General features: G+C 40.6%; 2 protein-coding genes across 7 annotated transcripts in view; both read right to left on the bottom strand.

Moving 5' to 3' along the window:
- Positions 1 to 7: 7 nt before the first annotated feature.
- LOC306992623 (amyloid beta A4 precursor protein-binding family B member 1-interacting protein-like) lies at positions 8 to 3,052 on the bottom strand (the record flags this gene model as incomplete). The annotated part of the gene is made up of 3 exons (XM_079601745.1): positions 8 to 1,015; positions 2,425 to 2,673; positions 2,930 to 3,052. 3 exons carry the CDS (start codon positions 3,050 to 3,052, stop codon positions 458 to 460), a joined length of 930 nt encoding a protein of 309 aa, XP_079457871.1. The 3' UTR covers positions 8 to 457.
- A 1,535-nt stretch (positions 3,053 to 4,587) lies between these two features.
- The window catches only part of LOC306992602 (NACHT, LRR and PYD domains-containing protein 3-like), a 74,194-nt gene continuing 57,547 nt past the window's right edge, over positions 4,588 to 21,234 (bottom strand). For 2 of the 6 annotated variants that reach the window (XM_079601709.1, XM_079601712.1), the window contains exons 9-11: positions 12,397 to 12,567; positions 10,499 to 10,674; positions 6,143 to 9,041 (exon numbers count right to left, since the gene is read on the bottom strand). In XM_079601709.1, the coding sequence (XP_079457835.1) occupies positions 9,037 to 9,041; positions 10,499 to 10,674; positions 12,397 to 12,567 (352 nt within the window). In that variant the 3' untranslated portion in view covers positions 6,143 to 9,036. Of the gene's footprint in view, positions 4,777 to 6,142; positions 9,042 to 9,833; positions 10,675 to 12,396; positions 12,568 to 21,234 lie in introns of those variants that run through there. The other 4 variants (XM_079601708.1, XM_079601711.1, XR_013796314.1 and 1 more) reach the window with 3 other exon arrangements.

The raw sequence follows: 21,234 nt of genomic DNA, 5'->3' as shown, positions 1-21,234 counted from the left end.
ATTTTACCCAAAATAGGGTTGAAACAACCCAGCATTTTTTAGAGTGTATATATGTACATATATGCACGTTATATATGAACAATGGACATGGATGTCTTTTGTAAAATTGTTGTTTCTGCATTTCTACAAAAGTGCAAAAAACTTGCATCATGCATCTCGTTTACTCCTGTTTAACAATTAGGCATGCCAAAATCTGTTAAACTGTTAACTTTGCAAAACCTTATTTATTATGACATTCCATTAGCAATGATGATATAGCAAATTTGTAATACATATAATCTGATTATGTGCGTAAGTACAAAGTATTTACATATTTTAGTCTGGTGGTGTAATACAAGCATATTGAACATCAAAAGAATTAAAGATGTGTGTCAATGTCACGCCAATAACTTGTTTGGCGGTCAGTTCCTCAGTCCAACTACAAAAACACGTCAATTATCTCTATCTGTCTTCAAGATCATTGTTGACTGCGCTTTTTCAGCATCGCTGTCATCAGTTCTGACATGAGTTCGCCACCTGGGGGCGCTGTTTGTTGAGGTGTAGTTCTCTTTGGTGGAGCTGGAGGCATTTTTCTGACGGAGCCGGATGGGTGGGCAGCCGGTGCAGGAGCTGGTGGTGGAGGCGGGGGTGGAGGAGGAGGTGGTGGAGCTCCACCTGCAGATGCAAAGTTTTGGGGACCAGGAGGAGGAGGGGGTGGAAGGGAGGTAATGGGGTCTGGAGGCGGTGGGGGGAGCGAGTCTCCCCCGTAAGGTGCAAAACTAGGAGGTGGTGGAGGAAGAAAGTCAGGGGGCAGCTCAGCATCTTCTGGAGGAGGTGGTGGTGGAGGCAGGTCATCCATGGGTGGAGGTGGGAAGGAGGATTGTGGGAATCGAGGTGGAGGAGGAAACTTGTTGACTTTGGCTGTGCTGGCAGGAGGAGCGGGGGGAGGAGGAGGCAACATGGGGTCGGGTGGTGGAGGAGGCAGGGTTTCCATTGAAGGCGGAGGTGGTGGGAAAGATGTTTGGTTGCCAGGACCCTGAATTATGAAATTACAAGGGGATTAAAACAACTCTAAATGACGGTTCATTACCCTTTACCCTAGTGTGCTTAATTGTACTGCTCTTGAAGTATACTTTATATCTTTAAAGTATATTTAAAAATATTTTTCAGATAATATGTTAATTAAATAAAAGGCCACTATATGTGTATTTAAAGACAATGCACTTTCATCACTGTTTCTTAAAGGCAGGGTAGGCAGGATTTGTCTAAAAAACTTTTTCCCAAATTTGTTTAAACTGTCTTTATATACCAATACATAATTCAAATGTAAGTACTCTGAAAAAGAGAGTATAAAAATCATAGACAGTATATAAGATGGACACAGCGACCCCATAGATTTCAACGGAGAAAAGTGAAGCCCATTTGAAGCACTCACTTCCTGATCGCCAGGCGAAATGCGCAGACTCAAACTGAGCTTGACGACGTAGATGTGACGTGGGTCTTCTAGTAGCTGTGCCGAGGGAAATCTGAATCATTCCCTTCCGAATCTCGCAGAGACGGAGGGCGTGATTATTAGTTGTCAATGAGCTAGCAGCATGAGCAACTTTATGAATCTCTATGGGCTTCTCCCTTGACTTTATACCTCCACGTCCCCCCGATTGCTTGCGAGCTTCTCCGCCGGTCTATACGGTAATTTCTCTACAGTGCGACAGAGAGTCGCATGGGTATGACGCAATCGTTAGCCTATTTTTTACAAAAACGGCTTCTACGAAGTCATAACGTAAGATACAAAGTAATGGAGCCCTTTATACATTGTCGTGTTTCTTTAGAAATAAATAATGGACAAATGGAGTCTTTGGACGCTTCAGATGTAAAGTTATTCGCTGTCAAAGTGACGCAAAAATTAATGGGAGTCAATGGAATGCTAACAGCAGGTGAAGTTCTGCTACAATGGCGGCTCCCGCGGAGGCTTCAGTTTCCGGCGGATGGATTACCCCCTTGATAAAAATCGAGTGTCTGTAGTCCTCTCAGGGCTGCAATAAACACAGCTACTTATTCCATTCACTCCCACCCCCTCCCTTCTGGGCTCCTTCCAAAGCCACGCCCCCAAAACACATGAACGCGCGATGGCGACCGCTCAGCTGGAGGAGGAGGACGCGTTTACCAGCGCCGAGCGGAGCGCAGTGCATAGTGACATCATGTCAGAATCACATGTAATAAAATACCTAACTTTATCATTATGAATATAAACAACTAACATGGCTGTTAGTACTCACTATCAAGCTAGAATATCGATACTGGTAAAGTTTAAAATATATTGAGTTTGATTCGGTAACGAGCTAGTAACATAAGGCAAAGCTAAAGGTTGCATTGATACACGTTTTCCCATTACCATCAGTTACACTGTGATGAAGGTGAATTTCGTGTAAGATTCATAACATATACGGTGTTTTGCATGTAAGAGCTTCCACGATGAAAGCACTGTTGACTCTGATGAGGACTACACTCCGGAGACAAGAACCGCATCGTCGGCTCAAGGACAGGTCCTTCCTTTCCTTGTTTTTGCCTTCGCTGACTGTATATGCAGGTACTGGGAATTTTGACTGCTCTTTCTCTGCCATAATTGTGATTCTTCCTAGCTTCCGTGCCTCTTCCCCTCCTCGAGTCAAACAGGTGCACGCATGTGGGCAGCTTCTGTAGCAGCAGGGGTGGTAGCCATGGTAGCGAGGGAGAGTGACAGTCGACCGTTAATGAGGTAGAAGAACTAATTTTTTTATTATTATAATTTTTTGACAAAGTAGACAGCTCACAATAGGACCCAACACAATACAGCTACAATTTACAGTACATTTTTGCATTGTAAACTATCATTTATAATTTGCCAACTTAGTGTCTATCACACAATCATTATCTATTTTGGTTTTTGGTGTGTGGCCTGGTTTCTGCTCACCTTTGCAATACGTATCCCAGTCACCCACAGAGTCATGGTCACCTCATCATCACAACACAGATACTTGATGTATTGGGATTCTTTTTGAATTTGAGGATGCTGAAAGCAGATCACAGTGACCATATGAACATGACATAAACCTGATATACACACCTGAGAAGGCCAAGATAATAGCACTTCATTTAGTTGTATCCCCTATTGTTTCTCCTGTCATTCCCGATAGATTTGTGGAACCATTCATTTTTCAGGGGTTGAATCTTTAATCAATGTTTTTTGTTGTTCTCAAAACTACAAAAGGGTTGGATAACAACTTACTAGGGTATTCAATATTAGTTCATGCTTTGCTAATATTAGTTTTTCTCCAAATGGACAGTTGGTGATATTAACATTGTTTTGATTACATATTTTATTGAGCTGCAGTTGCATAGCAGAGACAGTGGATGGCACACTAATATCACAATTTGATTGCCAATGCCCCTCATGCCACACTTTAGGATTAGCCCTAAATATTGCTAAAATGAGCCACAAAAAGCTTGTGCTTTATAATTTTGAATTATTGCATACATGAAAAGAATGCATTTCCCTTTTCTGTTGGAGTCAGGGTTTAATTGTGCATGTATTTCATTTATTGCATTTTTTTGCATTTTATTTCCAAATTGCTTGACAAACATAAAACACAGCCCACCCTAACCTAAACACCCCTGATGATTTGTCATGCTTTCTTAGCAAGGCATCGACATGTCAGAGGACCTAGTTTTGCTATAATCCTTAAGGTATTTCGTTGGGTTGATGTTGGTAAAATAGCTTTTTACAGTTATAATTTTCTGTCCAAAATTAGTTTTTAGGTAGTGATATTCTTTCCATGCCTCGTTTTTAATTTGGTAGAACAATAACAACAACAAAACATATATTTTTTTAACCTTTTACAACTTGTGGCAGGCTGGCTACTAAACCATAGTGTCTTGTTCAAATAATAGACTATATTATTCATTTGTAAAGGCTTGAGAACCATGATAGCATTCTTTTACTGCTAGTTTTGATTGGTTTTGGTTATATTTATCAGACTGTTAACACCATGCATGCATAAAAATTATACCGTCTGAACAAATACAGATTAAGCTGTGAGTGCCACAAGGCTCGCTCTTAGACCCACTGTCGTTCTTCACGCAAGATGTAGTATTTAAAGTTCTTTACCAGATCTAGAAAGTTTACACATCAGTTATTTTAATTACACTTAATTTGAAGGTATCGTTGTTGCAGTGTAATTATACAATTAATAATTAAGTAATAATAATAAACAACATGTACTTGCTATAGGGTGGATTAGGATTTAGTTTATGGTTAGTTGAATGTAGTGGTTTAGTAGATTTACTGTTAGTAGCAAGTAGATGTAACGTGTAACAAGGACACTGTAAAATACAGTTACCGTTATATTTTTTAAGATGCTGTTTTGTATAAACTATAAAATACTGTACCGTTTCTTGAATTTAGCCCCTTGCTATCTAAAGATTCTCTTTCCGTGAATCTTCTAACCCTGATCCCTTATGTTTCATGTTGCCACAGTTAAAGGATTAGTTCACCTCAAAATGAAGATTTCCTGATAATTTACTCACCCCAATCAATGCCATCCAAGATGTTCATGTCTTTCTTTCTTCAGTGGAAAAGAAAATAAGTTTTTTGAGGAAAACATTTCATATTTTTTTTCTCCTCACAATGCACCTCAATCGCAACCAACATGTTGAAGTCCAAATCAATGCAGTTTCAAGGGGCTTTGAAGGGCTTCAAATGGCTCTGCATGATCCCAGCTGAGGAATAGGGTCTTATCTAGCGGAACGATCGGTCATTTTCTAAAAAAAAAAAAAAAAAAAATTATGCTTTTTAACCACAAATTGTACCATCTCCGAGATGCACTACGTATTACGTCATCACGTTGGAAAGGTCACGGAATTTTTTTTTTTAATAATACATTAAAACAAAGATGTCAGACGGTTTTGAAGTTGGAGGAGAAAATCTGATGATTATTTTCGCCCTTCCCTACCTTTTTGAACCGGGAGTACACAGACAAATAACTTAGACAGAGGACGTGACCCGTGACCTTTCCAACGTGATTCCAACATCTTAGCAGTTTTTCTGCAATATTAGCACACCCTTATCTAGCTAACGTTTTTTTGGACTTAGCATATGTTGTTTACTCGTAATAAACATAAATACATTATTTTCATATTTGTTGTACATAATTCTATCGAACTACAGCCAAGGGGGAAATGACGCTGAATAAAAACACTTGTATAAAAGAGTTACCTTGATTTATTCTCTTGTGCTGAAGAGCACATGTGCCTGAAGTTTCATCTTCAACTAATACATCCTTTTCACTATTATTTCCATGGTTACCAAGTAAATCAAATATTTAAGGTGGATCTATGAAAGTGGATTTTGTTTAGGGAGGTGGAAATGACGGAAAACCTGGACTTATTTTATTCCAGAAATGGTGTAAAAGTGTGATATACATATGGAATTTCGATATTATTTTATTTGTCATTAAGACAAACATGTTAAAAATATTTTTTAATCGATCTTTTAATATACGTTTTTAAAGGACAAGTTCGGTATTTTACACTTAAAGCCCTGTTTACAGATCGTATCTGATGAAATAGAACGGTTAATATTAAACTTTGGACAGATGCTGCTGTCGCGAGAATTTTAGGTTTATATCGCTTTCCTCCCCCACCCCCACAATGGCAGTCTATGTGCACTGGAAGATTCCCTCCTAAAACACATTAAACTTTCGTTTACAAAGACGTGAAACCGAGTGGTCAGGGGTGTTCACTGATACGGTCCCAAAAAAAAAATCGCTGAAAAATATGCATTCCAACAGGTTTTATCGTAGTTTTTGTCCAACTCCATGACTTGTATTGAATGTGCTGTGTGAGGTGCGGTATTACTCCGCCGCTGGAGTGTCTATTATTCAAGCTCTCAACGGAAGAATCACGGGTGTGACACGTTTGGAAAAATAGGTCCACAAAAGCTAAATAAACCTAAAATTCTCGCGGCAGCAGCATGTGTCCAAATTTTAATCTTAACCGTTCTATTTCATCAGATACGATCTGTAAACAGGGCTTTAAGTGTAAAATACCAAACTTGTCCTTTAACATTCAGAGAGGGCCAGTCTGAGTTGGGGACAAGCATAAAACTGCAAAATCTGCTAATAAACAGCCTTGCAAAAGCATTTTCAAAAGAAAACAGGGGCAAGATTAGGTGGTTACTAGGATGTTGAGCATGAACTTCATAATGACAATGTATTTGTTTGTTTATTTATTTACAAAAAAAGGCCAAGGACACAAAAGTGCCTGTAGTTGGAGAATCACCCATACATGTGCAGTGTAACGTTAAATACAAGTACTCCACAGTGACTCTAGGGGTCGCTGTTTGACAAAAACGGAAATCCTGCATATTGTGCCTTTAAAGGAATAGTTCACTTTAAAATGAAAATTATTTCATCATATAATCACCCTCAAGTTGTTTCAAACCTGTATGAATTTCTTTCTTCTGCTGAACACAAAGGAAGATATTTTGAAGAATGTCGGTAACCACAGTTAAAGGTGCTGTATGGAGTTTTCAGCAGCATCTAGCGGTGATGTTTCAGATTGCAACCAATCCGTTTACATGGGAGTGCTCGTGGGCATGCTTTCTTTTGTTTTTTATTATTATGTGGTCCCCCCTAGACTTAAGTTTTGACTTAGGGATAGATAGAAGTCTCTGATTTGATGACCGTAGTGATCTAGTCGGATGATGCTCAGTCAATAGGGCAGACAAATATGGTGGAGCCAGATTATTTAGAGATTTGTACACAAAAATTAAAAGTTTATACTCCACTCTATAACGCACTGGCAACCAGTGTAAGGAGCGTAAAATTGGCGTGATATGATTCCGTTTTTTTGCACCCGTCAGAAGTCTAGCTGCCGGATTTTGTACTAATTGAAGTCGTGACATTGCTGAATGGCTAGTCCCAGCATAAAGAGAGTTACAATAATCCAGCCTAGAAAAGATAAATGCATGTATTACTTTTTCGAAATTTTTAAAAGAGAGAAATGTCTTTACTTTTGATAGTAATCTTAGCTGAAAAAAGCAGGATTTCACTACTGAATTTATTTGCCTCTCAAATTTTAAAGCTTCATCAAATACTACACCCAAATTTCTCACCCACGGCTTCACATAAGAAGATAAACCACCAAAATGAATTTTAGGTATGGTGGAGTAGTCTGAGGGTCTAATTAAAGTAATTTCCGTTTTTGTAGATTCTAAAAATCCGGTCCCGTGAATCAAATAATAACGGGGAAAAGGCATAATTCTAAATCTACAGTTTTGCTCTCATTAAGGTTCAGAAAGTTTGAGGACAGCCAGGTCTTTACTTCGGCTAAACAGGCCATAAGAGTTTCCAGACTATCTGACGAGCGTTTTAAAGGCAGGTAAATTTGAGTGTCATCAGCGTAAAAATGGAATGACAGCCCGTGTTTTCTAATAATAGAACCTAGTGGAAGCATGTATAAAGAAAAGAGAATGGGGGCCAAAATAGACCCTTGAGGAACCCCACACAATAGCACAGCCTTACTAGAGGAATATTCTCCAATCTTCACTGAAAAGCTTCTGTTAGTAAAATAAGATATAAACCAGTCCAATGCACTACCAGTAATGCCTGCGCACTGTTCCAGTCGGGCAATAAGTACAGAGTGATCTATTGTATCAAATGCAGCAGTTAAATCTAAGAGCACAAGAGCCGCATTATCGCCAGAATCACAGGTTATGAGTACATCATTAAAAACCTTCAGCAGTGTAGTCTCTGTCGAATGATGTTTTCTAAACCCAGATTGAAGAGTTTCAAAAATCATATTGTCAGTGAGGAAGCTTTGTAATTGTTGCAGGATTATTTTCTCTAACACTTTAGTCAAAAAAGAAAAGTTGGAAATCGGTCTAAAGTTGGCCAGCACTGTGGGGTCCAAGTTCTCTTTTTTAAGCAAGGGGTATACTGATGCATGTTTTAGCCGTTCGGGTATAATACCAGTTTCTAAACAACGATTTAACATGACCAGAAGAAGAGAACGAACATCATCAAATACTTTTTTAAGAAAAAACGGAGGAATAACATCAGCACCTTTAACTGTTACAATTGACTGCCATAGTATTTTTTTTTTCCTACTATGGCAGTCAATGGTAACAGTCAACTGTTTGGTTACTGACATTCTTCAAAATATCTTCCTTTGTGTTCAGCAGAAGAAAGAAATTCATACAGGTTTGAAACAACTTGAGGGTGAGTATACGATGCCATAATTTTCATTTTAAAGTGAACTATCCCTTTAAGACTTGCTGTAACCGTAACCTGCCATATAAAATTATAATTTCATTATTTCCAATATTTAATATTTCTATATTCAAAATGTTATATTTAAAACATTAATTTCATAACATTATTATTGCAGTTGTAATTTCAGTGCAAATACATTCATGAAAAAAAAGCATGTGTTGTGATAATTTGTTGTTGGACTTTGGATAGTTTCTAAATCCCATAGAATGGACTGTGTGTCTGTCTCTCAGCCATATTTTCAATCTATAGCCTAATATCGATATTGTTTAATCATTTTAAAATGATATGTTGAGTCTGAACATTACACTTCTATAGGCCTGTGCTAAGACCTGATTGACTGCATTGAAGTCCACATATAAAAACATTTACATGTGATCATTTAGCAGACACTTTTATCCAAAGCGACATATAAACGAGCAGAGCAATAGAAGCAATAAAACCAACAATATGCAAGTGATGCGACCATTCCCAGTTTAGTCTACAAAAAGATGCGTATTCAGCAGTTTTCATGAGTCATCACAAATAGAAGAATCTTACATTATTTATTAGTGAGTTCAAGTCCTCTATTAGATCATTGTGGAAATCTGATGTCATCTGTAATTCAAAAAATCAGACCCACAAAAAGATCCAAACAAGAAACTGCAGTGAAGTCACACACACACACACACACACACACACGAGTGAGATCGCTGTGACGTCTCTGTCTTCAGTCTCTGTTGACTGTGACGTCTCTGTAGCGGCTCCTTATTCACCCTGAGGAAAATACAACACACACACAGTCACATATGGAGGATGAGACACACACAGTCACATATGGAGGATGAGACACACACAGTCACATATGGAGGATGAGACACACACAGTCACATATGGAGGATGAGACACACAGTCACATATGGAGGAGGATGAGACACACACAGTCACATATGGAGGATGAGACACACACAGTCACATACAGTATGGAGGATGAGACACACACAGTCACATATATGGAGGATGAGACACACAGTCACATATATGGAGGATGAGACACACAGTCACATATGGAGGATGAGACACACACAGTCACATATGGAGGATGAGAAATTACTGCGGTCACATCACATCAGTGGATTCATTTCAGAACAAACACAGGCAGAGATACATACAGTGTACATTAATATTGCAGCCAGAGATATAAAGGTGAGGAGAGCATCAGAGCTGTTGTTCTGCTCGCGGGTGAACGACAAGATGAGGAAGATCCTGATCAAGACCATTGTGAACAGATCATTGTGTCAGGATCACTTCACACTTACCGTCGTGGAAACCAAAGGTTGAGATTATTCACATTATATGAATGATGTGATGAACAGAAACTTCTCTCTCAATTAATTGTAATCTTGTAATTGTAAAATTGTCCGGAGTCAGAGCGGACCTCCTGTCAGACAACATCGATGTACTCACTGATTACATGATTATACAGCATATGTAGTTTAGAACAGAACAATGAGAACAAATAATGTTTATTACAGGATCTAGGAAAAATAACTGAGCAGTTACACTGCCCGCTGTTCTCCAGAAAAATCCTCCAGGTATTGCACATTTTTAGGTTTTCCAGCATCTTCTGCATATTTGACACCTTTCCAACAATGACTATGATTTTGAGATCCATCTTTTTACATTAAGGACAATTGAGTGACTCACACACAACTATTACAAAAGGTGAAAACATTTACTGATGCTCAAGGAAACAATGCATTAAGAGCAGGGGGTGTAAACTTTAAACAGGACTATAATGTGTACATTTTGTTTAAAGATCATCTTTTTTTCATTTAGTACTGCCCTTCAGAAGCGAATACTTCCCCGTTTCACAGAAGACAAAATAATTACAATTGATCCGGTTCATGCAATAATAAAAAAAAAAAGTTTACACACCCCAGCTTTAATGCATTGTGTTGCATCAGTAAAAAGAAAATTAAGGTTATAATTTTTTTTCTAAAGATATATATTTTTTTTTTTTCTTCAAGAAATACTGTGTAAAACTGATGTTGTTACAAATAATATGCAGGGGAAAACCAAGTCCCATGTTTGGTGGACCCTTTGTGTTACAAACCTTATTAGTATTGCAAAGTATTCTACATTATTTAGATTAGGTTATAAAGCTTGTGTAATCTGAAAAAATATGTTACAAATTACTGTATTTTGTAATCTGTAGTAAATAATCTACTTACAACATAGTGTCTCCAGTTTATAATGTGGATCATTCTTCAGATCAGAGAGAAGCTTCATGTCTGTATCTCCTAGTTTATTCCTAGACAGATCCAGTTCTCTCAGGTGTGAGGGGTTTGATCTCAGAGCTGAAGTCAGAGCAGCACAACCTTCATCTGTGACTCCACAACAACTCAACCTGTAGAGAACAATGACACACTCTTCACTCTCTCAGTTCAGATCAGATCAGTTTAACACAAGGGTCCGCAGCTGCACTGCAGGGGTCTGTCAATTAATGTTTGATCACAATTTTTTTTTGTAAAAAAATGTAAACATGGGTAAAAAAAACACAAGCATATAGAAGAAATATAACTCTCAAATAAATGCAAGAGCACCCTCACACAACCTTCCTCTGTGACTCCACAATATTTCAATATAGAGAACAATGGCGCTGTGTAAAATAACCATTTTATTAAAGATTGCAATGTGTGATATGATTTGAATGTAGCGGCAAGCAACGCCATATATTATACACTGTTTTATTAATGATGCCGGTTTTCCATGTTGAGGAGAAACTGAGGGACAAATAATGCAGTGCTGTGATGGAGTGATAAAGAGATAACATTAATAACACCTGAAGTGTAACTTTCTCAATTAAATGTACTATATTTTAGTTCAATAATATTAATTTAATATTTTGAGGAGATTTGGTACTAAATAATATTTGTCTAATAATTATGTTCCATTAATGGCCATTTAAAATAATATTTTTTCAAATATGTTTATTACTTATATTACAATTAGATTTCATGCTTAGCATTTAGCATGCGATTGATAATTAATAGTTTGGTAGCTAGCTAATGCAATCTTATAATTCAGTCATGTGACACAAAAATATAAGAAATTTAATGAATAAATCCAGTTATGAACCATATTAAAATCACTTTAAAACTTCTTAATTGGGTTACTTGGAAATGACTTGATTCCATGATGTTGACATTATGTGAACAAATTATCTTTGTTTAACTTAATTGGTTTATGTGGAACCGATGTGCATGATTAAATCATTTAAAATCCAACACACGTTTTCAGTGCATTGTTTTCTGTTTTGTTTTTTATATATATAATTTGGGATTTACTGTAAATCCTTAAGAATGTCAAAATAGAAAAGTTTAAGTGGAAGATTAATCAATGTATTAAAGAAATTTTAATTATTAGAAGAACCTGAAGCCCTTTGGTCCCTGATATTATTATTTTTTCTATTTCTGTTTTATGCTCTGTTCTTTAGGACATTTATTATGTTTTGTTTTTCCTTATTGTAAAGGTATTTACTGCAATAAAAACCGTTGGCGTTATTTCCGCATTCCTCGATTCCTATGGAAGTCTATGGGTGTTGTAACGCTGTCAGTTTAAAAACATTGTTGTTTTAATTTAACATTTATACTTTGTGTATTTGTGTAATGTTTTGTCTTGTTTGTGATGTGGAGTAAATATATATGCCGGGAGAACATTTATGCTTTAGGATTAGCATGTTGAATCAAGCATTGGCTCACCTGTGATGTTCACTGGTTTAACTGAATATTTATTTAATGTGCATTTGGACTGAAGTAAATATCACTTGTAATTTATTGTTTAACTGAGTGTCTATGAATCACACATAAAACTACTGGTTTTGGTTTTCCTGGTCAACCTATAATTGTAGAGAAAATGAGCTCTCAATAAAATGTATTTAGTTGTCTCTCATTTGTGTTGTGTGGATGTGTAATTGTTTGGTTGGACTCCTTCAGACCAGAAAACAAGCTAGGGTTTAACGAGCAAAGTTGGTGCTCATTGAGTAAAAAAAGTTAAAAAGTATTACAATACTAATAAAGAATATTACCAAGGATAAATATATATGTGTTTATCAGAAAGTTCATCTTACCGCAGATTCTCCAGTTTACAGTGAGGATCCTCCAGTACAGCAGAGATCAGATGAACTGAATCTCCTAGTTTATTCCAAGCCAGATCCAGTTCTCTCAGGTGTGAGGGGTTTGATCTCAGAGCTGAAGTCAGAGCAGCACAACCTTCATCTGTGACTCCACAATCACTCAACCTGTAGAGAACAACGACACACTCTTCACTCTCTCAGTTCAGATCAGTTTAACACAAGGGTCCGCAGCCGCACTGCAGGGGTCTGTCAATTAATGCTTGATCACAAATATTTTTTTGTTAAAGGTGCTGTATGGAGTTTTCAGCAGCATCTAGCGGTGATGTTTCAGATTGCAACCAATACGTTTACAAGCAAGTGCTCGTGCTTTCTTTTGTTTTTTATTATGTGGAGTTTGTGTTGGAGTCTGTGTTGTGCTAGTCGTTTCCTAGTATTAGCAGACTCCATGTCATAAAGTTGCAGTGTCGTCGCTGTTGAGTGCAAAGTCAGTAGACGAGGCGAGAGGCGAGATGCTCGGGAGCGCATGCAGGTCTCAGTCACGTCACTGGATTTTGCGGCAAATCCGACCCGGAGCATCACATAGAAATAGGAATACTTGCTTTCAGAGGTAATAGCAAAACCGCCAAGTGGATAATTTTATTGTGAGATTACAACCCCTTCACACACAGGTAATAAAAAATGGATTCATTTTAGTAGAAAAACTCCATACAGCACCTTTAAATTAAAACATGGGTAAAAAACATCAAAGTCAAATTGAAATATAATCACTCTCAAACGAATGCAAGAGCACCTCAGTTAATTCTGTAATAATATCATACTGGCAAACACTCAAGTGTGTTTTTTGTGTTTGCGCTCTGGAGAACGTCAAATGTTTCTATTTACAATGTGTTTTTACAGCGATGAGAAATGAAGCCAATCACAGTCATGTTTGTTGGTCTATTGAACCAAGATACAAAGAGATACAAAGGCCCTGTCCCAAATTACAAACTTCATATCACTTTCAGTCTTTTAGACTTACAATGGCTTCCGCGCGCATGTTAAGTCCATGAGACCGTAGGGTGTCCCGTTCAGTAATTTTAGGTTTCAGAAGGGTAGTCACGAGCGCCCCTCTGCGGTCGATATGCGCCCTAGATGCGCACTTATGCCGAGACCGCACTGAAGCTCCACAGCAGACTTCTTCCCGACAGTCAAAGCGGCGTTACGTCACGAAAGTGCGGACTCAGAGGAAGACTGCGAGTGTTTAGGGTGCCATTTGTGACAGGGCCAAACTCGCAAATGCGTGACATAAATAGCAATTGCAAGAAAAAGTCAGAATTGCGAGATTATCTTTTCCCAATTATCTTTTAAATAATTTTATTCCGTGGTAAAACAAGCTTCCATAAATTCAAGGCAACCAGTGGCGAATTAGTCTTCCAGGTTTTGATGTCATCCCTGTATCTCTATTCACAGTCAGCTTTCCTTTCACATGAAATCCCACAAATGCCAGAAAACCAATGAGAACGCGGAACAATGATGATGCATAATAACAGAACGTAGGCGCCAACGTTGTGGATACACTTACCCAAACCCTCCATAACTTTTCAATTAATTTCACATTTATTTGTATAGCGCTTTTCACAATACATATTGTTTCAAAGCAGCTTTACAGAAAATGCACATCTACATTACAATTTAGAGTGATCTCTTCTCAGAGGTGACTGTGTCCAAGTTATGTATTTCAGAAATGTACATATACAAAATCACACAGTTGGCTAATAATGTATAATTTTTTTCTTTTAAAATTATTAATTCAATTTAATTTAGAACTGCCACTTATTTGGAAAAAAAATTACAGTCGATTGGCAAATACATAAATGCCGGACAGTTGCATATTGTCCTTCATTTTATTATGCAAGTTTTATTTGGAATTTATAGTCATAGTATTTATAGTGTTAATATTAATTTGCGAGTCCACAAACTCATTCTCTTAAATGGCTTGGGTCTGCAGAGCATTCACAGCTGACAGTACACGGACTGAATGCCCCTGACCTGAAGCTTTTATCTTAAGACCACTTTCATTTTTATCATTTATTTCTATTATTTGGGTTGCCTTATAACTTCATGCTTGCAGTTTAACACATAAATGTTTATTACCACAACAGTAAATAAGTGTCTTTAGAAATGTTATAATATATATTATAATGAAAAAGACTAATACAATTGTCTCTTCATATTAAATGGACAACAACATATGTCTGGACACTTGAAAAATGTGTAATAATGGAGTCTATAAAACTTAAACATTTAATTATTTATAAGCATTTCACAAATTTCTACACTATGGTGTACTGGCAATATAGTTTTATATAATTACTGTACAAACGCACTAGATCAATGTTCATTCTTGTCTGAAACTTTGGAAGAGACAAATATGAGATCTCCAGGGTCTTTAGTTTAGGAGAGAAATCTGAGCGCAGTGTGTGATTTTGCTGAGATTTCTTCTAAACTTTAGAGGAGATAAATATGAGATCTCCAGTATGAAGGGCCGTATAGGCAACCATTATTGAAAAGCCTCAACACTATTGAAACGAAAAACATTGATCAACCTTGGTGAAATTCATTCATACGCATTACTGAAATAAGAAAAGATTTCGGTAGTTGATGATGGCTAATTTTCCTTGAAAAGGAAGGTGTGTGTCAGCACTTCTGTTTAATTTGGCGCGTCTCAAACTCTTTAGTCAATGGCGGTTAGTTCTATCGAGTTGTATGGGAAGCCAAACACACGTACAGTGGGACGAAACAGAGCGGTGTTACAGAGCTCAATGGACCGAGCTGTGCGACTGACTCGACATCGCAGGGAGGACGTGTTTGTAGCGAAACCGAATGGACAGCGCAAACTAATCTCACCAGATTAGTGAACAGATCAGCATGAAGTTATTACATTTCTTTTCCTTATTATATTATTAGTGTTTGAAAAGCTACTTTGAAGAATAGTATTTTTGTAGCCACAGAAAGAGCCGTGTAAAGCAGAAACTTCAGCGATTAAGGACTGTGCAGTGCTGGGGAACTAGAGGATCAGGGTTGGGAAACACTATTATTGCACAGAAACATCATTAGAGAAAACACTGTTTCACGAGTTCACACTTACAAATAAGTCAGATGGAATAAATGGTATGCATATTTGGCGTGCTGTCCGAGGAGAGGGCTCCGGGCTCGGTATTCGGCCCGAACCCAGAGTACTCCCCCCGTATTGCTGATTTAGGAAGTAACCAGGCGAGTGTGAGGAGACGGGGTGGTGGAGGGATGCTGAAAAACTGCTGAGGAACGTTGGTGAGTCAAATGAGTATGTATATAGGTCTCCACTCATGCTGATTGGATAGAAATGTTGATTACTGATTGTTGACAGCTGGTTGGAATGATGTGATAATTGGATCAATTATTTGAACGTGCTCCTCCCGACTTTGTTTATAAAACATCATTTCACGAGTTCACACTTACAAATAAGTCAGATGGAATAAATGGTATGCATATTTGGCGTGCTGTCCGAGGAGAGGGCTCCGGGCTCGGTATTCGGCCCGAACCCAGAGTACTCCCCCCAAAAGCTGCAAATTAAATGCAGGACAGCCGCCATGATGTTGGTGACCCCCCAAAACTTGCAGAGTGCAGCTTGAGGTATCGGAAGTGGGAAGGGGTAAGTCGCTGGAAGTCTTCTTGTGACATCGGACGGTAGTTGATTGTCATGACGTCAGATGGGTGGGCCTCTAAGGTGGTAGACTGGGGATGGTCATTGGTCATATGTGATGTACTTTTTTTAAATATCCAAACTATTTGGACGTAGAACTGGGCTCCTGCAGGAGCGGAGTAAATGACACTGCTGCGGCAGTGGATGAGTTTGGACCGAGTAACGGAGCTCCTGCGGGAGCGGAGTAGATGACACTGCTGCGGCAGTGGATGAGTTTGGACAGAGTAACGGAGCTCCTGCGGGAGCGGAGTAAATGACACTGCTGCGGCAGTGGATGAGTTTGGACAGAGTAACGGAGCTCCTGCGGGAGCGGAGTAGATGACACTGCTGCGGCAGTGGATGAGTTTGAACGGAGTAACGTGGCTCCTGCGGGAGCGGAGTAGATGACACTGCTGCGGCAGTGGATGAGTTTGGACAGAGTAACGGAGCTCCTGCGGGAGCGGAGTAGATGACACTGCTGCGGCAGTGGATGAGTTTGGACAGAGTAACGGAGCTCCTGCGGGAGCGGAGTAGATGACACTGCTGCGGCAGTGGACCAGACTTGCTTTCCCAACTTGCTTTTAGATATCCCAAACAATTTTGGACATAGAATTGAGCTCCTGCGGGAGCGGAGTAGATGACACTGCTGCGGCAGTGGAGCAAGTTTGGACGGAGTAACGAAGCTCCTGCGGGAGCGGAGTAGATGACACTGCTGCGGCAGTGGACCAAACTTGCTTTCAATTTGCTTTTAAATATCCAAACTATTTGGACATAGAACTGAGCTCCTGCGGGAGCGGAGTAGATGACACTGCTGCGGCAGTGGATGAGTTTAGACGGAGTAACGGAGCTCCTGCGGGAGCGGAGTAGATGACACTGCTGCGGCAGTGGATGAGTTTGGACGGAGTAATGGAGCTCCTGCGGGAGCGTAGTAGATGACGCTGCTGCGGAAGTGGAAACAAGTTTGGACGGAGTGGCGAAACCTCTGCGGGAGTGGAGTAGAGTAGCTGTAGTAGAAGAACTTGGTTGACTTGCTCCTAACTGACTGGAGAGCCAGTTGCGTCGAGAGAGGTATCTTGTTAGAGGAAGAGGTGGTGCTGCTGTGGTGTTGATTACATTTTACATTACATTTATTCATTTAGCAGACGCTTTTATCCAAAGCGACTTACAAATGAGAAACAATAGAAGCAATTAAACTAGCAGTAGACCAACAGTATGTAAGTGCTATGACCCTTCACAGTACAATCCAACGTACAGTTTTTTTTTTTTTTTTTTTTTTGTTTTTTTTTTTGTTAGAATAGAGAAGAGTGTGTTAGTATTACTGGATTAAATGCTGCCGAAAAAGATATGTCTTCAGCAATTTCTTAAAAATGGGTATGGACTCAGCGGCTCTGGCTGAGTTAGGCAGATCATTCCACCAGTAGGGAACAGTCATGGTAAAGGTCCGAGAAAGAGATTTTCTGCCTCTTTGAGATGGCACCACAAGACGGCGCTCGCTTGCAGAGCGCAAGTTTCTGGATGGCACATAAGTCTGAAGTAATGAGTTCAGGTATGAGGGAGCAGTGCCAGTGGTTGTTCTGTAGGCAAACGTCAGTGACTTGAATTTGATGCGAGCGGCAATCGGCAACCAGTGCAATTTTGTTAGGAGAGGAGTGACGTGTGCTCTCTTCGGCTCGTTGAAGACCACTCTAGCTGCAGCATTCTGGATCAGTTGCAGAGGTTTGACAGTGCAAGCTGGGAGACCAGCCAGGAGAGCATTACAATAGTCCAGTCTGGATAGAACAAGCGCCTGAACAAGCAGTTGTGTAGCATGCTCTGATAGGAAGGGCCTGATCCTTCTGATGTTGTACAAGGCAAATCTGCATGACCGGGCAGTGCTAGCAATGTGATCTGTGAAATTCAATTGGTCGTCAATTACAACTCCAAGGTTCCTGGCTGATCTTGATGGAGTTATGGATGACGAGCCTAGCTGAATGGTGAAGTTGTGATGAAGTGCTGGGTTAGCCGGGATTACGAGTAGCTCTGTCTTCGCAAGGTTTAGTTGAAGGTGGTGGTCCTTCATCCAGCCAGAAATGTCTGTCAGGCAGGCTGAGATGCGAGCGGCTACCGTCGGATCATCAGGCTGGAATGAGAGGTAGAGTTGTGTGTCATCAGCGTAGCAGTGGTAGGAAAAGCCATGTTTCTGAATCACAGATCCTAGTGATGTCATGTAGATGGAGAAGAGAAGTGGTCCAAGCACTGAGCCCTGAGGCACACCAGTAGCTAGATGTTGGGTCTTAGACACCTCACCCCTCCACGACACCCTAAAGGACCTACCCGAGAGATAAGACTTGAACCACTGGAGTGCAGTTCCCGAGATTCCCTTCATCTTTAGGATTGTCAGGAGGATCTGGTGGTTAACTGTGTCAAAGGCAGCAGACAGATCCAGCAGGATGAGAACTGAGGACTTGGAAGCAGCTCTTGCCAATCTCAGAGCTTCAATTACTGAGAGCAGAGCAGTCTCAGTCGAGTGTCCGCTTTTGAAGCCAGACTGATTGCTGTCCAAGAGGTTGTTCTGCGTAAGAAAGGAGGAGATCTGGTTGAAAACAACTCGTTCAAGTGTTTTTGCGACGAAAGGAAGAAGAGATACCGGTCTGTAATTCTCTAGATGTGCTGGATTTAGAGTGGGTTTCTTAAGCAGTGGGGTTACCCGAGCCTGCTTGAATGCTGTGGGAAATGTACCAGTGTGAAGAGATGTGTTTATGATGTGTGTGAGTGTGGGTATAACCGAGGAAGAAATAGCTTGAAGTAGGTTAGTGGGAATGGGATCAAGCGGACAGGTAGTAGGGCGATTGGAAAGAAGGAGTTTGGAGACTTCTGTCTCTGAAAGCAAGGAGAAGGAAGGTAGAATGTGTGTGTTAGCTGGTAAAATGTGTGTGTTAGTTTGTGGATTGGTAAATTGGCCGCTGATGGTGGTAGTTTTGTTTATGAAGAATGAGGCAAAATCATCAGCTGTTTGGGTAGATGAAGGAGGAGGAGGAGGAGGAGGGTTAAGAAGGGAGGAGAAGGTTTTGAAAAGCATGCGAGAGTCAGAAGAATTGTTAATTTTGTTGTGATAGTAAGTAATTTTAGCAGTAGATATGTTAGCTGAGAAGGAAGAGAGGAGGGATTGATAAAGATCAAGGTCACAATGATCTTTGGATTTGCGGATTTGCGATCTTTGGATTTGATGATGATAACTTGCTTTCGAACTGTGATCTGAAAGGTGGGTGGGACGGAGATCTGAGCTCCGGCTGGAACAGAAAAGTGTTGCTGTGGCAGAGAAGCGAGGTAGAAGGGGGATCGAGGCTCCTGCGGGAGTGGTGGTCTGTAGGGTTGGGTGGGAAGGGAGTTGGCAAAGTAATTAACTGATGAGGGTTTGTTGGGCATCATTGATATGGAAGCAGTTTGAGCGGATGTAACTCTTGAAGGCTTCCGATGACCAGCAGCCAAGAGATTGGATCTGCTGCTGGGAGAGGCCTTTTTGAGCAGCTGTGGTTGCTGCGCCTATGCGGAATGAATGGCTGGAAAAGTGTTCTGCTTGGATGCCTGAAAGGAGCAAAACAGATTTGAGGTGTTTTTGGAACCAGAACCGTGTGACGGGGCGGTTGGAGTCGTCTGCGAAAAGTGGGTCGGAAGGGGATTTAGTCCGTGAATTCTGAAAAGTAAATAGGCTGAGAGAGTTTGGTATGGTTGGATTGGTGATAGAAAATATATATGAAATGGCCTTTCCTGATTTGATCTGTTTTACTTTTCTTGATGAAGTAGGAGATGGTTTCGTTGTCTAGCACTGATAGATCTGTGGTTGTGGGGTTTCATTCCCAAGAAATGGCATTGGGACGTGAGGCGTGGTGCTGGCGAAAGCTGCGGTCTGTAGCTCAGCGGAGCGGAGAGGAGGCTGGGGCCTGCCGGCAGCGGCGGAAACTGGGGCGCGGCTTGGGCTAGCTGAAGGCCTGCTGCGGCCTGACGCTTGGGAAAACTGGGCCCTGCGAAAGGGGAAGTAGTTTTCTGGGAACGTGAGTTCGGGGCTCTGTAATTACCCGCCTTTTGCGGATTTGCAGGTAGAGTGGATTTTGGAGACGGAAAAGCTGACTGGAGAGAAACGTACAGGTTGTATAGTTGTGCTTTATTCATTCTCCTGGTAAAATTAACGTCGGCGCTGATTAGCGCTTGTCTCAACCCCAAAACTGTAAAATTTCAATTGCAGGAATGGTGGGTTGTGCTGAAGTGTAGGAGGATGCTGGAGATGGTGGTGGCAACCTTGATGGTGGGGGTGAGGGCAAGCCACGGCGCCTCGGGGTACGGGAAGCGGCTCGGCTCTTTGCTGGAGGTTCGGTTGTGCTGTCCTGTTGAGCATGGGAGCTCGTTGCGGCGTTGGGAAGCTGCAATGGATCCTGGGCAACAAGGGAGTCATCAACAGACGGGGGGGATTTGCACCATGAATGAACTTATGGAAAAATTGGAAACCACTAAAGTAGCCTTTGATGGACCCTGCTTGGAGGCCCTTACCGCTGTTGATATGGGAGGTGAATGAGGTGACTGAAATGAGAGAAATATCGGGGAACTGCAAGTTATATGCAAAGTGGGATCCTTTGAAACATCTTCGTGCAGTCAGGATTGGATGGTTCTGGGGGAAAACTGCTAGGAGGATGGTGTCGAGCGATGCGTCGAGTAGGGGTTTTAAACGAGTGAGTCACAGGGATATTAATTCTGAATAGTAAGGTACTGGATGAGGAGACATCACTGCTCCACTGCACAGTGGAGACAATTTTCCAGAGAACGGAGCTCTTGTGGGAGCCGATGTGACATTGCTGCGGCTTTGGAGAACTTTACAAAGAAACTTAACTCCACCGGAGCAGGAATGTAATACTGCTGTGCAGTGAAGGCAAGTTTAGACAGAAACTGAGCTCCTGCGGGAGCCGACGGTCACGTCACTGCTGCGGTAGTGGAGAACATTAGCTAGAGAAACTAAGCTCCTGCAGGAGTGAGAGGGGACATCACTGCTGTGGCGGTGAAGGCAAGGTTAGTCAGAGAAACTTGACTCTTGTGGGAGCAGAATGGACTGCTGACAGTGAAGAAGGAAAACCAGATTAATGCCAGAGACAGAGCTCCTGTAG

The sequence above is a fragment of the Phoxinus phoxinus genome (genome assembly GCF_949152265.1).
Source record: "Phoxinus phoxinus genome assembly, chromosome: 24".
Classification (NCBI taxonomy): domain Eukaryota; kingdom Metazoa; phylum Chordata; class Actinopteri; order Cypriniformes; family Leuciscidae; genus Phoxinus; species Phoxinus phoxinus.
This window is presented reverse-complemented; position numbering and strand designations above follow the sequence as displayed.